The following is a 14,406-nucleotide window of genomic DNA, read 5'->3' on the forward strand; positions in this document are numbered from 1 at the left end:
CTGAGTATATAACTTATGTATTGCACATACAGCTTCAGTATTTTACTAAGTGTCAACTCTCAGCCCTAGTCGGGCCTTAACATTTAGTGTTATCAATATAGTAAATTAAATTCACATTTATTGGTCACATAAACAGTTAAATATACAGTAGTACAAAGCATGGTGAAATGTTTTTGATACTTGTCCAGCCAAGAGACATTATATATATATGAAATACATTTAAAATAGAGGTAAAAAAAAAAAAGCTTCCAAGAGTACAATAAAAGTTAAAAAAAAAACAATTTTAAAATGTAAAAAATACATAAATAAGGAGTAAATGTTATATTTGTGTATTTGTAAGATGAATGTTAAAAACTACCTACATGTGTTGTCCAACAAACAGCACAGCTACAGCTCTAGACTATAAGTAGTATTGAAGTCAAGACCACACAAACCGAGACAAAGACTTATCCGAGACCAGATTGCTCCAAGACCGAGACGAGACCAAGACATTTAGGGATCTGGACAGAGACAAGACCAAGAACACACAAACACCAATACAAACCAGTTTGTAAAAGTACAGTTCTATAAGATACAAAGGAGTACAGCCCTGCTTTGCTTCTTGTCAGAACTTAAACTTTGAAGTCAAAGGTTTTATATTTGTAAGAGTAAAGTAATGATTAAACAGGACTTATTCAAACAGAGAGCGTTCTCTTCTACTGTCATTTATCACAAACTGTCAAATCGAGGTTGCAGGATTTCTAGTAAACTCACTAACTTGGATTATTTTCAGCAGGAAGCTCAGTGCTGCCCCCAGTGGCTTGGAGTGGTATTTTAGCCAAACTTGCTAATTTAAAGAAAATTGACTTGTATCTATTGACTGCTGGAGATAATGGCTCCTGCAGGATTACATCTCATAGGTATATTTCATATATAAACTCAATTGTGTTTCAGAGACGCATTGCTTCAAACAGGCCTCTGTGAGGTTTCTGTGTGGTTTCCTCTCTGCTCACTCAGCTGCTCTGGAGTTCAGTCACTATGTAAACCAGCTTAATGGACCTAAAACTATACACACACAAAGATGTTTTCATTATCATCAATCAGTGCAAAGCTTACACTAAATGTTCCACAGCGATCACAGTGAGTCGGAGCTGCTCTTCATGCCACACTGTTCTCTGGCAAGGCAAGTTTATTTATGTAGCAGATCTCAGCAACAAGGTGATCCAAGCGACTTTACAAGAGATCTCAAAACAAACGGTGGAGGGAACAAGTTATTAAAACATCTAATAAAACCCCTGAATTATTTAAAAAAAAAAAGAAGACAAATAAAGAACATATGGCGTCATTCAGCATGACTCTGGCATGGTTAGATTCTTTGGTAATGAAAGGAGCTAAGGGGCCGGAGGCAGCAATGTGTTTTACAGTGAGGACTAACAACGGTACATTGTTTTAGAGTGCAGTGTGTAAAAGTCTGCTCTATTTAACTCTCTTTAAATTCAGTCTCCTGCTGTCTGTGTACAGGTTTTTTAAGGTTTCTTATAAATAATTACACTACGTAAAAAACTTCAGATAGGACACTAGGAAAGCAAATTTTTTTGCGCAGCCCTTTCTCACCTCAGGAGCAGAATTAGTGTGTGTGTGTGTCTGCAGAGCAAAGAGTCGACGTGAGGAACCTTAAAAGAGGAAGCAGCAGTAATAGCTAACATGTCTGAGCCGTTACACGAGCCAGCTGCATGACGTATGTGCAGCTGAATGACTCCACATGTTGTGTGTGTGGCACACAGAGCAGCGCTCACAGACCGCTCTGTTCAACACGTGTGGGTGCACCCATCTCACCTCGGGTCAACCAGTCTGCACAGTCACAGTCACAGTTACATGATGTGCTGCTGCTGCAGGGCCCGGTTCACCTGTGAGGGCCAAAAGGAACCTGGGAAGGTGTTGATAACTGCCCTGTTGTTGTTTGTGTAACATAGAGCTTGAACTTAAAATTCAAAACATACATTTAGTTAATTTGGACTTTTTGGTCAATCCAGACTTACAGACATTTTCAAACTCTGGAGAAGATGTGCTGCTTTTCATGTTAAACCTTTAAAAATGTAAAATATCAACATCTTTATTCAGGCTGTAGGTGTGTTACAACTATTAAACATCATTTTCTGCATTTCCTGATATTTAAAGTCACAATAAAGGCGTTAAAACTCCCCTCCAGCACAGGCCCTTAAACTTTATTGTTGAAGTTATTAAGTGTTACATGTCTTTAATGCTTTGAACACTGCAGTAGAAATGATACACTAGTGCCCAAACTTATTTCCCTCCCAACCTCCTACTTGAATGTGATAAAAGTTGAGCCCCCCTCCCCCACACTACCCACATGAAAAGTGATGATACATCGCTGTCAACAACAAATGAACATTAATAAATCGCTTTCAGTGCTCACATCCCAAAAGAATCTCGGCCTTCACACACTTGTTCTTACCAAAAGACTAATGTAAAAACTATCCATTAGGTTGTTTGATCATGATTTTAGTTAGTATGCAAATCTAATTTTGACAGCCGAAGAGCGGTAAAAGTCTCTTACATCTTTGAACCCCAAATTACTTCAGCAGAGAAATAAAATGTTCCTCTAGGACCATCATGCTACAGAAGAGGAAGTATTTAAGAATTAAGAGGAGGGAGATTAGCAGAGAGCTCTCCCATGGTTCCCCGCTAGCCTCAGCGTCATCTTTTGTTGTTGTAGTATTGACTGTGTTGTATCTTTAAGTGGCAGTTCAAATTGACAGAGGTAGTGTGAGAAGTAAACAGACCAGCATCAACTACCTGTATTTATGAAGTGTAGACTAGAATGACTGTACACAGTAAAGTGCAAATACTACCATAAATAGACCGAGAGACCAGGGTTCTCTACAGTTAATCAAACCAACACAGTCATGAGCTTCACTCATGAATTTGTTTTATTCATGGGGTAATGTGTTCTTTCAGATATGTTTGTACATACATCCCTGCTGTGGCCACAGTCACACTGTCAGTCTGTGGGGAATGATTACTTAAATTTGAGTCTCATGATATTGAAGCCACGTAGGGGGGAGGTGGGGGGAGGGGCAGGATGACATGAGGATTTTTATAAGGAAGTGGAAGCAGTTACTGTGACATTACATTCTGATAAAAAGAATATTCAGCATTTATGGTTTTAAATAGATCAGTATCAGACAAGTTTAGAAGCTCAACAAGGCTCAATATAAATTAAAGATGAACATAAAACAGACATACTGAATGGGAATGTCTCTATTGACGTCAGCATATTAAACTTTTTCTGTCCAAGATTTGTTGAAATTCAATGTTTACTCCTTTTAGCTCCTCCTTGTAGTATACACTTCACAATAACAACAGATGCTCTATCACACAAGTCACCTTTGTTCTGAGTTGTGTTTAAAACTAGTTTGAGGTCAGCTTTGTGTGAGTTTTGAAACAATCCTCCGGTCAATCCAGGAGATGTGAGCAACAAGCAGTTTGTGCTTTTTATGTTAGAAGATGAGGCTGGAAATCCCAATTTTGGGTTTGTTTGAAATCCCCTAATCAAAAGAAAGGACCCCCCCACACACACACACACACACACACACACACACACACACTTCCTGCCTCTGGTCCCATCAATACCCTACCTCTCCTATATGAACACACACTCATACACACACACTTCCTGGCTTTGTGAGCGTGGGTCTTTCTCACACTCTGTCCAGTATGTCAGAGTTTTCTTTATCACACAGCACAGTGTGGACAGTCTGGTTTAAAACAGACTTTTATTTTCTTTGGAGGTCAGACACGCAGAGGAATTTAGAAAAGTTCCTTTTTTTAGAAGTCCTCTCTTTCTCACACTCTGTCTGACTCCTGAGAGCAGCCCAGCTGAAACAGCACAAATACAACTTATTATTTGACTAAAGGTTATATATTTATGTTATTTATTAATATACTGTGCAGCCCAGGTACCTACATATGAAATACAAGATGTAAAGAGCAGGAAACGTGGATTTTTGTTGTTGTTGTTTGCTTATTGTTGTTTTGTTTGTGTAGTAACAGACAAAAGTAGAGGTTGACCGATTATTGTCCTGGCCGATTATATCTTATATTATCGGGATTAGTTTACCGGTTACTTTATTTTAATAATTTATTTAGACAAATGGAGGCATCATGCTTTAATGTATCCCAAACTTCCATGATGATTATGGGCTAAAACGCTAACAGCTAATTTACTTCCCATGTTTCCAGGTTTGTCTGAAGAGGATAAAGTCCAAACACCTGCCTTCACTGACGCAGTACGACTCCACCGCCAGGCTCAAGGGCACTACGGCACCTGGGAGATGATGTGTGGTGTTCCATCACAGGTAAGAACTGTCCTCCGCTCTTTTAATCTGATTTCTTTTTTTTTCTTGTTTCAAAAACGGTGTTGTCATATATGCATCAGGGAAGTAGAAATCTGACAGCCTCTCACACATGTGTATTCATTGTTTCAGCGCATCACACATTCACCAGATTCCTGTCTGCATCTGTTTTTATTCTTTAACTTCAGACTGTTTACTCTCTGCTAACTGTTCTCACTTTAGACCTGTTCATGCTATCTGTGCCCTGAAGGCTAAAATAAATGTCTGAATGAAGTGTCGTGCAGGTGTCTATAACTCATGAGACATGAAACAGGTTTTTCTGGTTTCTGTAAACATGCAAATAAATCAGACCAGCCCGGTATCATTACAGAAGATGAGCAAGTTTTCAATTTCAACGGCTGATGCTTTTTAAAACGGAAGAGTTTTTTTTTATCTCATAAATATTTATTTATCTTAGAACATTTTTAGAATTGACCTTAGGACCTCTGGCTCCTTTCTTGCATGTCATTCCCAACTCTCTCATCCTGATGTGCTACTAAATCCACTGTCCAAATAAAGGCAAAAAGCCCCAAAACAAAAAAAAATAAAAGACTGAAAGGGCAAATTTCTTATTTTACACACAATATTATATTAAGAGATCTATTGAAGTATGAATACATATTTTAAGTGCCTTTTATTGCACCTCAGGGTTAGTGCAAAACTCAGTAATGGGGCTTTCACACTTGCAGAAAACTCCTGAAAAACATCTGATGTTTCCAGGAGGAGCTGCATGTGTGAATGCAAACAGACACATTTTTCCCTCGGACTTCACCCGGAGTTTCTCCCGCCAGTGGGCTGATGTGAGAACGCAGCAGGATATTATCCGAAGAATTTAGCCCGAGCCAATCAGAGGGGGTAGTGATGTTTATATACTGTGACTGGAGTTAGTGCATTGAGTGTCTGCCCACGACTGCTACGATCTCTGTGCACATTATTAAACATATGATTTATGTTTTCTGTTCGTCACGTTCTTCTCCGCTCTTTGGTTGACATTGTGATTCCGCCCAATTACACGTTGCATTGATACAAAGGCAGATATTCCCCTTATAGCATTGTATAGCGGACTCTGTTACTCCGTCCCCTACTTCCGCTTCTTTTTTTTTTAAATGTCACGTCTAACCTCAGGCGACCCCCCGCCATCCCTCCCGTCTGACAGAGATGGTCTCCCGCTGTGAGGAGCATATTTGAAGAATGTGTGGAGGATATCTGGAGCAGTCCTCCTCAAATGATCTAGATATTTTCAGTAGTGTATATGTGAAAACGGCTCTTGTAACACTAAATCTCCTTGACTCAAGTGATGTCACATGAGTCAGCATATTTTAAGTTTGACCTCCACAACTTTGAAAATGAACGAACGACTTCAAGTCTGCTGGAGGCTAAAAGCGTCAGGCTGCGTTAGCCATTACTAGCTTTATATATCCATATCTCCAAACAAACTGTTGGTCAGTGAGATGCATTATGGGTAATGGAGAGGAGTAATTATCTCTTCAATCTACTAAAATTGTCATTTTTGTTTAATTTCTTAATTCCTTAATTTCTTTGATAAATCAAGTTTGATTTGATGTATAACAATAGATCACTGCTGGAAACTCACTTGACATTAAACTGACTTTGAGAAAGAAGCCAGAAATGAAACTACTGACTGGGAAACTAAAGTCTAGTCGTGGTGACTTATCCATTTATGATTTCTTATCATCTTTTCTGTGTAGATTCTGTCCAACCTGGTGATGGAGGGTCTCCTCCCTGAGCTGAGAGAGCTCATCTCCCCCCGCCTCAAAGGGAAACTACACGAGAGGCAGAGGAACTGGATGCTGGTAAGAAATAGCTCCACAGTTTAGCCATAAAGAAAACTTTTTAAACTCACTTAAATTCTACAGAATACCCTTTTTCAAGACAAAATTGCTAAACGTTTGATCCTCTCCTTCATACCTGTGTTGTGATGAAGATATGGGAAGAGTTATTTTAATTTGAAATCATTAGTTTCAGGGTATTGTTCACTGAAGCTGTGAAACTGAAACGAGTGAGGATGTGTTGAACGTGTTTTCATTGTTCTGTGTGCAGATCAGCGATGCCGTGTACAGTCTGGTGCAGACTCAGTGTCAGGCTCAGTTTGAGGCCGTGCTGCAGAAGTGCGAGGCGGCTCGCTCTTCTCTGGAAGCTTCCATACGAACAGACATGGACCAGATCATCACGTCTAAGGAGCATGTCACCAACAAGATCAAAGGTCAGCCACAGAGCAGATGTTTATATCTGCTGAAATATTGAAGGGCACAAAATAACCCCTTTTTATGTGATTTCTTTTCTGTAATGGTTTTAATATTCAAATGATTCTTTACTGTTAAATGAATTGTGTGGAGTCTGGAGGGACTAATTTAACGTCAGGCTTCCAGAAAACGCTTCTGCTGCTGCTTGATCTTTTGTTCAACATTTGATTTTTGATTACTGAACTGATTGAAGACTGTTCTTATATAATATAACACTGAAAGAGTACCTGTTATAACAGGAGACAAATTCATTGATTTAATTTGACAAATACTAACATTAATGAATTCTTTAAAATCACTACATTTAAAAAATTGTGCAGTTATGTAAGAAGAGATTTGACTGAAACTAAAACCGTCCATGTTGACCTCTCAGTAATGTGTACATCCCTCCCCCTCCAGGTGTGGTTCTCCCCAAGGCGGAGAAGCTGCTGAAGGTGAGCATCCAGCCGTACATCAGCTCCATCCTGGACGCGCTGATGGAGCCGACCAGCCGAGGCTTCTCCGAGGTCCGAGACGTGTTCTTCAGAGAGCTGGTGGACATGAGCAAGAACTCGCTCAACCAGGGCACCAAGGAGACCGTGGCACAGGTGAGGAGGGGGGGAGGAGGTGGAGGAGGAGGGGGAGGAGGAGATGAGGGTGAGACGTAAGTGTGTGCGAGGGCAGCGTTGTTGATACGCAGCTGATCTTTGAGAAGTGCAAGCATGACGCATATCAGCAAAACTGTCAAGATATGAAGTCTAATGTTGGGTTGTGATTTTGCTCCTCCTCCTACCTCTCCTCCTCCTGCTCTTTCTCTTCCTCCCTCTTTTCCTCCTCCCTTTCTACTCCTTTACCCCCTCCTCCTCCTCCAACTCTTGCTCTTCCTCCTTCTCCTTCTCACCTCCCTCCTCCTCCTCAGCACATGGAGAAGATCTCCATGCTGGCCTTCCACCCGGTGAAGATGCAGAGCTGCTATGAGAAGGTGGAGTGTCTGAGTCTGGAGGGTCTGCAGCAGAGATTCGACGTCTCCAGCCCGTCGGTGTTCGTCCAGAGGGCCCAGATCCTCATGAGAGAGGTGACGCTCTAACACAACTTTATACAACATTTTGATTGAATCAGGGACTGTTTTGGTCTTGTTCTCGAGCTTAGTACATGATTATGATTGAAATTAAAAGGACTTAAGGCCAGAACAGTAAAATATTTAATATTAAAGGATGTAAAAAATAAAAAAATCCCTTAAAGAGGACATATTATCCCCCTTTTCCACCTTTTCAAACAGTCCCCCTGTGGTCTAAATGAAACATCTGTGCTGTGCTTTGATCAAAATATAACATGAATCAAGCACCAGAGGAGGTTTGTGACCCTGTATAAATCAGCTCTCTCAGAACACTCCATTTTGGTGTGTGTGTCTCTTTAAATGCAATGAGCCCCCCCTTTGAGTTTTCCCGGTAGACATCACTCCTCTGTAGCAAGAATAAAAATGGCAGGGAGTTACCAGGGGAGGGGAGGGGATTTTTTTATTTTTTTTTACCAGAATCCCACTGTGATGTCACAAGGAGAGCAAATTTGAAATGGAGCATTTTTCTCTGTGTTTTAAGACTCATGCAGACTACAAACAAAGGACTGGATGGGTTTATTTAACATTTTGTGGGTCGGTAGACACTCAGGTTAAGGCCCTGACACACCAAGCAGACTGCACAGAACTAGTTGCAACGAAGGCCGTCTGTGGTGTCGGCGCACGTTGCCTTTTGTCTCTGCTAAAAAGTCGCACTACAACAAATCGCAAAAACTACAGCTGACGGCCAACCACGTATGTTCTGCACATGTGTGAGAAGCAATAACTCTCCATGCCAGCAGGTGGCGGTAGTCTGTAATCGTCATTTCAAAAAGGAGAAACCGGAAGGGGACGAGGAAGAACGCGGCTAAATAAACCGTTGTTGTGATACGATAAGACAATTTTCTCATGGCTGTCGCGCAACACTCGTAATATAGGTACTGGCGAGCGGGCAGCTTCCTGCTTTTATTTTTCAGTTTACTGCTTTCCATCACAATAAAATGCCGTGTCTCTTGCACTTTCACAATGGCACAGCAATCTACTTGTGGCTTAAAGGCAACTCAATTTTCTCCATCAAATCTCTACACTTTTGTGTTTTTTACTTTATTATTGTACACAGCAGTCCCCCTGCAGTCTTTGTCATTCTCAACATTGTTCCTCTGATAGTTCCTCTAATAATAAAAAGGATTTAGTTTCAAGCTATAAAAAGATCTGTGTTTCTAAGACACTGTTCTTCAGCGCACTCAGGACTCAATGAGCCTCAAACATGAGACTCATTTAGAGTGATGGAGGAGTTGTGTCAGCGGCTGAATTGGAATAAGATGTTAAAGTTGATATTGCAAAGTCAAATATGCAGGAAAAACAGAGTTTGTTACAGTCTGTCTGTGTGTGTGGACAGATACATGAGAGCTGGAGACTTTTATGTTGCTGTTGTTAAGATGAATCAGCCCTTTAGAACGTTATTTAAAAACCTGAGAGAGAACTACATCATTAGTTTGTTGCTATGGCAGCCAGGAAAGTAGAAAAATAAAAAACATGCCATCTTACAACTATTTCCATACTTTTTTTAAGAGTTAAAAACTGAAAGATTCAAGGAAAATATAATCAAATGTTTTTCTTCTTAGCCACCAAATCTCATATTTCTTCTAATTAAAAGCCCACAGTCTTTAAATCATCGTCTCCAGTGTATCCAGACACAAGAATCCACTCTCTCTGAGATCTCAGGCATGCCCCCCTCCCCGCGGAGAAACCACTTATCATGACCTCCTCTTTGGGGCCCAGGGCCAGTAAGAGGGGGGGGGGGGGGGGGGGGGGGTCTGCACTTTAACTCAAGGTCATTCAGAGTTCAAGTTCTGTTTAGAAACCACAAACTCAAACTGTGAAGCTGTTTCTCAAGTCCTACACTGTTGGAGAGAAAAAAACTCAAGACTAGAAGAGACCAATCTCTCCAGGGTCATCGTTTGCATTTAGGTAAAAAAGAAATTTAAAAAAAGCATTATTTGCAACATAACTCTGAAAACGTCAGTCTTTTATAAACATCAGCACCTTTCAGGATATTAATACATTAATATCAAATAAAATCCAAGAAAATATATAACAGTAATTGAAAATAGCAATATAGATAGAAAAATTGTGTTTCTACTGAAAATGAATCTAGGGTTGTTTTGGAACAAAATGTAATGTGTTTATTTAGAAAAATCATATTTTAAAACTTAATCTTTTTAAAGGATTATTCATGCCAAAGTTTTAGATACTACGACAGGGTATTAGGGCCACTTTAAAGAAAAACCTAATCTAAAATTCCCAGATAATAGTTGTGCATTTACAAGGATAAAGTCATAAATTAAGTCATTTACTTACTCTATTAAATTTGTAGATTGCTTTAAGGGTAATAGGATTATTCTTTATTGATCCCCAGAGGGGAAATTCAGGCGTTGCACGTTGTTTAAATGAGGCTATGGTTAAAATTATGTTTCTAAAGGTTGTATCAGAAGAGCAGACGTCCACCGGCGTGAAAATGATGAAAGGAGAAAACTTAAAGACATTTCCTCTGCCACAAAAGAGACGATTTTCTCCAAGTCAGTTTGGTTCTTACTCCCCCTGTTTGTTGCAGTATCTATTCAGGGTCCTGATACTCATGACACTGTGATGCTGATGTGCCTAAAGAGGGAGTAAATCCTTATTTATGAAACCTTTACTAAACTATAAGTTCACAGAATGCTACACGCTCCTCGTTTTCCTACGGGCGGCTGCTCTTCTGATATAACTATAGACTATAATAACCACTTTATTCTCTTACTTTTATGACTTTACTCTTGTAAATGTAAAACTACCTTCTCTTACCGCTTTAATGCCAAACATTTCCAAGTTTATTCTTGTAGATTTATGACTTTAATATTGAAATCTCAGATTTGTTTCCCCTTAATGTGGCCCTAATACTGTACTCCTTGGTAAAATACTCTATATGGATTATTGACTTACAATATCTTTCCATCTAGGTTGTACAGATCCCAGGCTTGATTCAGTCAGACTGTTAAAGTCTTTATTTCTAATATGACTATAATAAAAGAGCCACATTTACAGATTTTCTGATATTCCCTCTTTTAGTTAGTCATCAAATCCCACTGAGCTGTCGGCTTTCAGTTCTGTTTATTTAGTTTGAACTGACATATTCTGTGTTTCCTTTTCCTTGGGATCAGGATGTTACACACACAGATCTCAAAGTCAGCAGAACAAATTAAATTAAGGAAATGAAATGAAAATGAGGTCAATATTTGAGTTTTGTCGCTGCAGGGAGTTATTAGCTAATTTAACATGAAGCATTTAATGGTGGGACAGAAGTGCAGTGAGGTTATACGTTGTCCTTGTTTGAACTAAAACATGTTCCCAGAGATCTGTTCTCACTGTTTTGTGTGATACATATCTATTCATCCTGCCTGTCGGTGTTACAGCTGATGAATTATGAAAAAAAAACATGATGTCATTTATCTCCAGGTTGCGTTACTTTCAAGAAAAACAGAACATTTTCACTGTTGCTTCCTTTACTCAGCCGATTCTAAAAGCTGTGTGTAAAGTAGCATTGCATGAGGATGATGATCGCCCTCTGCTGGTAGTTTGGTAACTTGAATAGGAGAACAGTAAGTGATGAGGAGTTTAAATACAGGGCATTGATTTGAAGCAGATCATTAAACGGTGAGAGTGGGACAGGGCTCCTGTTCAGGTGCAGGTTACTGTATTTGTACTCAAAGGTAGATTTGTTTTGCAGTCTGAGTGATTGTGATGCCCATACAACACCTGTGGGAGCTGTGCAATATTATTTATTTTTCAAACTTCAATTGTCTGAAAATGTCTTTCAACTATCCAACCAGTGTTGAAAAACTTGAAGTAGAAATAAAACAGTGCTGCTTCAACAGTGTAAAACTTGCACACACTATTGATACATCTGTTTAACTACTAATAAGTTAAAACTTCTATAAAAAACATGTACATATATATGTTTGTAACTCAGTCTTTGTTGTGTGTTTGTGTGTTCACAGCAAATGGACGATGCTGTGTACACGTTTGAGCAGATCCTCCATCAGAGTCTGGAGGCTCAGGGTTCAGAAGAGCTGTGCAAGACCATCCAACGTTGCCAGGACAGGGTCATCAAGGTAACACACACACCAAGAAGCAACCTCTGGTGTTAAAAAATAAAGCCGACGCAGTAGTGCAAAATCCTGCCGTTCTTCAAGGGTCCGCTTGACGCTGGTTGCTGACGCACTAAAAGTCGTACACACCGCCACTGCGTACAAAAGCCAGTTTTTACAGCAGAATTGAACATGTTCACAGCCTGGTTCATGAAAAGAAATACATCTGATTAGCTTAAGTCTCTATTGGCACACACTGTATGGGGGTTGAGTTTTCTGATAACTCATCCATTCAAGTGTTATTCATATAAAGGCGTGTAGCTGACCTGAATGACAGGTGGGTGGGTTTGCCAGAAAGCTTAAAACCCACCTCCGCTCCAGCTCTTAGACTGTCCTGACTGAAGGTTAGGGTTCACAGAGGTAATAATTATTTTCTTCTTCTGTTTTGTCTCAGAAATTCGACTACGACAGCAGCACGGTGAGGAAGCGTTTCTTCCGCGAGGCTCTCCTTCAGATCTTCATCCCCTACATGCTGAAGCAGCTCAGCCCCACCTGTTCCCCGGTGAGTCTCACAGCTTCTTGTCACCCAACACCTCCAAAAATTAAAGGAAATATTCTCATTCACCTATTTGTTTTATTAAAGGTCACATATTATGCAAAACACATCTTACCAGTTTTTTCTGAACACTAATATGTGTCTCTAGTCTGTCTACAAAACCTGCCTATTATGAGAAAAGTCCGTCCTCTCTGTCTTTTGCCTGCTCAACTTTTCAGAAAATGTGTGCTCAAACAGGTGTTTTCATCTTCCCTTTGTGACATCACCAAGGGCAGTAACCCCTCCCCCCGGTGGGTGACACTCTCACTGCTAGGTGTTTGTTCTGCCCTCTAAGTGTACCTTCTCACCGTGAACAATTAGGCATGGTGCAAGAAAGCCCAAGCAACCCAAGCCCTTCCAGAGAGAGGCGTGGTCAAACACAGCTCATTTACATTTGAAGTTACAGACACAGAAACAGCCTGTTCTGAACAGGGCTGAAATAGAGGGATTTATAGAAACTTCATAAACATGTTTTGGGGAGCTCTGAGACTTAAACTTGTTGAAAAGGAGGATACTATGTGACCTTTAATAAAAATCATATAGAAATGTACAAAAGGTTTTGGCAGTAATGATTCCCCCTGGTATGTTGTTTGTTTGACTGGTTTGACTGTTACTGTTTTGAATACTAGGAGCTGCCGCGCTTCCAGGAGCTGATCTTTGAGGACTTTTCTCGCTTCATCCTGGTGGAGAACATCTTTGAGGAGGTGGTGCTGCAGTCAGTCATGAAGGACATCATGATGGGTCAGTCTCCACTTCGTAGATTCACAGAGTTCTTTATACAGAAGATCCGTTCCCTGATTTACTGGGGAATTCTGTTGTATGCCGATCTCATAAGAAATCACATTTCTCCTACTGGCGACGTAATATTTCTTTTTTTTTTTTCTTTTTTTTTACTTTATTATTTCCATCATTGTGTCTTATTTTCAATAGATATCAGACCAACTTCACCACACTAATAACAAACCATTTCTTCACCGAACAAAATCACATCGTTAGCATGAACACATGATAAAACACAAAGATGGAAGAGGGGGGAAAAATAGCAGCAGGAAATACCTGCAAGTTATTGAACACTTGATCTTTTTTTGTTTTCTTACTTATTTTCCCATCTTAGAATTTTTAGTGCTGCAAAAAACAAAAACTCATCAAACTCATAGACATAAAATGAGAACCATTGAGCTCTAAATGCTTCTGCAGTGAACACGTTTTCACAATATCGCTCATAAATAATAATCCACTATAAATAATTCAAATTATGACATTTTAAGGTCTCATATTATGCAAAATCCCTCCTATCCCTCTTTTGCCTGCTCCACTTTTCAGGAAATGTGTGCTCAAACAGGCCGTTTGGAGATTTTCTCCTTATGACATCACAAAGGACAGTAGCCCCTCCCCCAGGTGGGTGACACTCCCACGGCTAGGTGTTTGTTCTGCCCTCTGAGTCTGCCTTCTCACCGTAAACAATAGGACATGGAGCGAGAAAGTCCAAGTCAACCAAGCCCTTCCAGAAAGGGGGCGTGGTCAGACACAGCTCATTTACATTTAAAGCTACAGACACAGAAACAGTCTGTTCTGAGCAGGGCTGAAATAGAGGGGTTTATAGACATGATCAAATACAGGATCAGAGTGGATTTAGAACAAGACACTTTACACACGTTTTGGGGAGCTCTGAGACTTATTTAAACTGGTTGAAAAGGACGTATAATATGTGACCTGTAATTCTTGTTAATTGACATAATAACCTTAAATACCCAATGTATCATATATGATACACACATTTTTACCTATAAAACCTACTGTATCAAATTTGATACGAACATTTTCAACTTGCTTTTACTATAAAATAAGCCACAAAATATGTTGTTATTATATGCTCTCAATCAAGTAATTATTCGTATGCAGCATCAGCAACACTTTGAATGTTTTTTTCTTTTAAGAATTGACAAAAATATTAATTAAGTCTAATTTTTAACGTTCCATGCAAAGGTCCTAT

At 39.8% G+C, this 14,406-nt stretch overlaps 1 protein-coding gene across 2 annotated transcripts in view; it reads left to right on the forward strand.

The window, feature by feature from the left end:
* The window catches only part of niban2b (niban apoptosis regulator 2b), a 37,909-nt gene that overhangs the window by 21,410 nt on the left and 2,093 nt on the right, over window positions 1-14,406 (forward strand). For both annotated transcript variants that reach the window (XM_061037441.1, XM_061037442.1), the window contains exons 6-13: window positions 4,243-4,358; window positions 6,104-6,208; window positions 6,456-6,618; window positions 7,058-7,245; window positions 7,557-7,712; window positions 11,729-11,842; window positions 12,273-12,380; window positions 13,043-13,154. In XM_061037441.1, coding sequence (XP_060893424.1) covers window positions 4,243-4,358; window positions 6,104-6,208; window positions 6,456-6,618; window positions 7,058-7,245; window positions 7,557-7,712; window positions 11,729-11,842; window positions 12,273-12,380; window positions 13,043-13,154 — 1,062 coding nt within the window. The remainder of the gene's footprint in view (window positions 1-4,242; window positions 4,359-6,103; window positions 6,209-6,455; window positions 6,619-7,057; window positions 7,246-7,556; window positions 7,713-11,728; window positions 11,843-12,272; window positions 12,381-13,042; window positions 13,155-14,406) is intronic.

Source organism: Labrus mixtus, chromosome 5 (assembly GCF_963584025.1).
Source record: "Labrus mixtus chromosome 5, fLabMix1.1, whole genome shotgun sequence".
NCBI classification, from domain to species: Eukaryota; Metazoa; Chordata; class Actinopteri; order Labriformes; family Labridae; genus Labrus; species Labrus mixtus.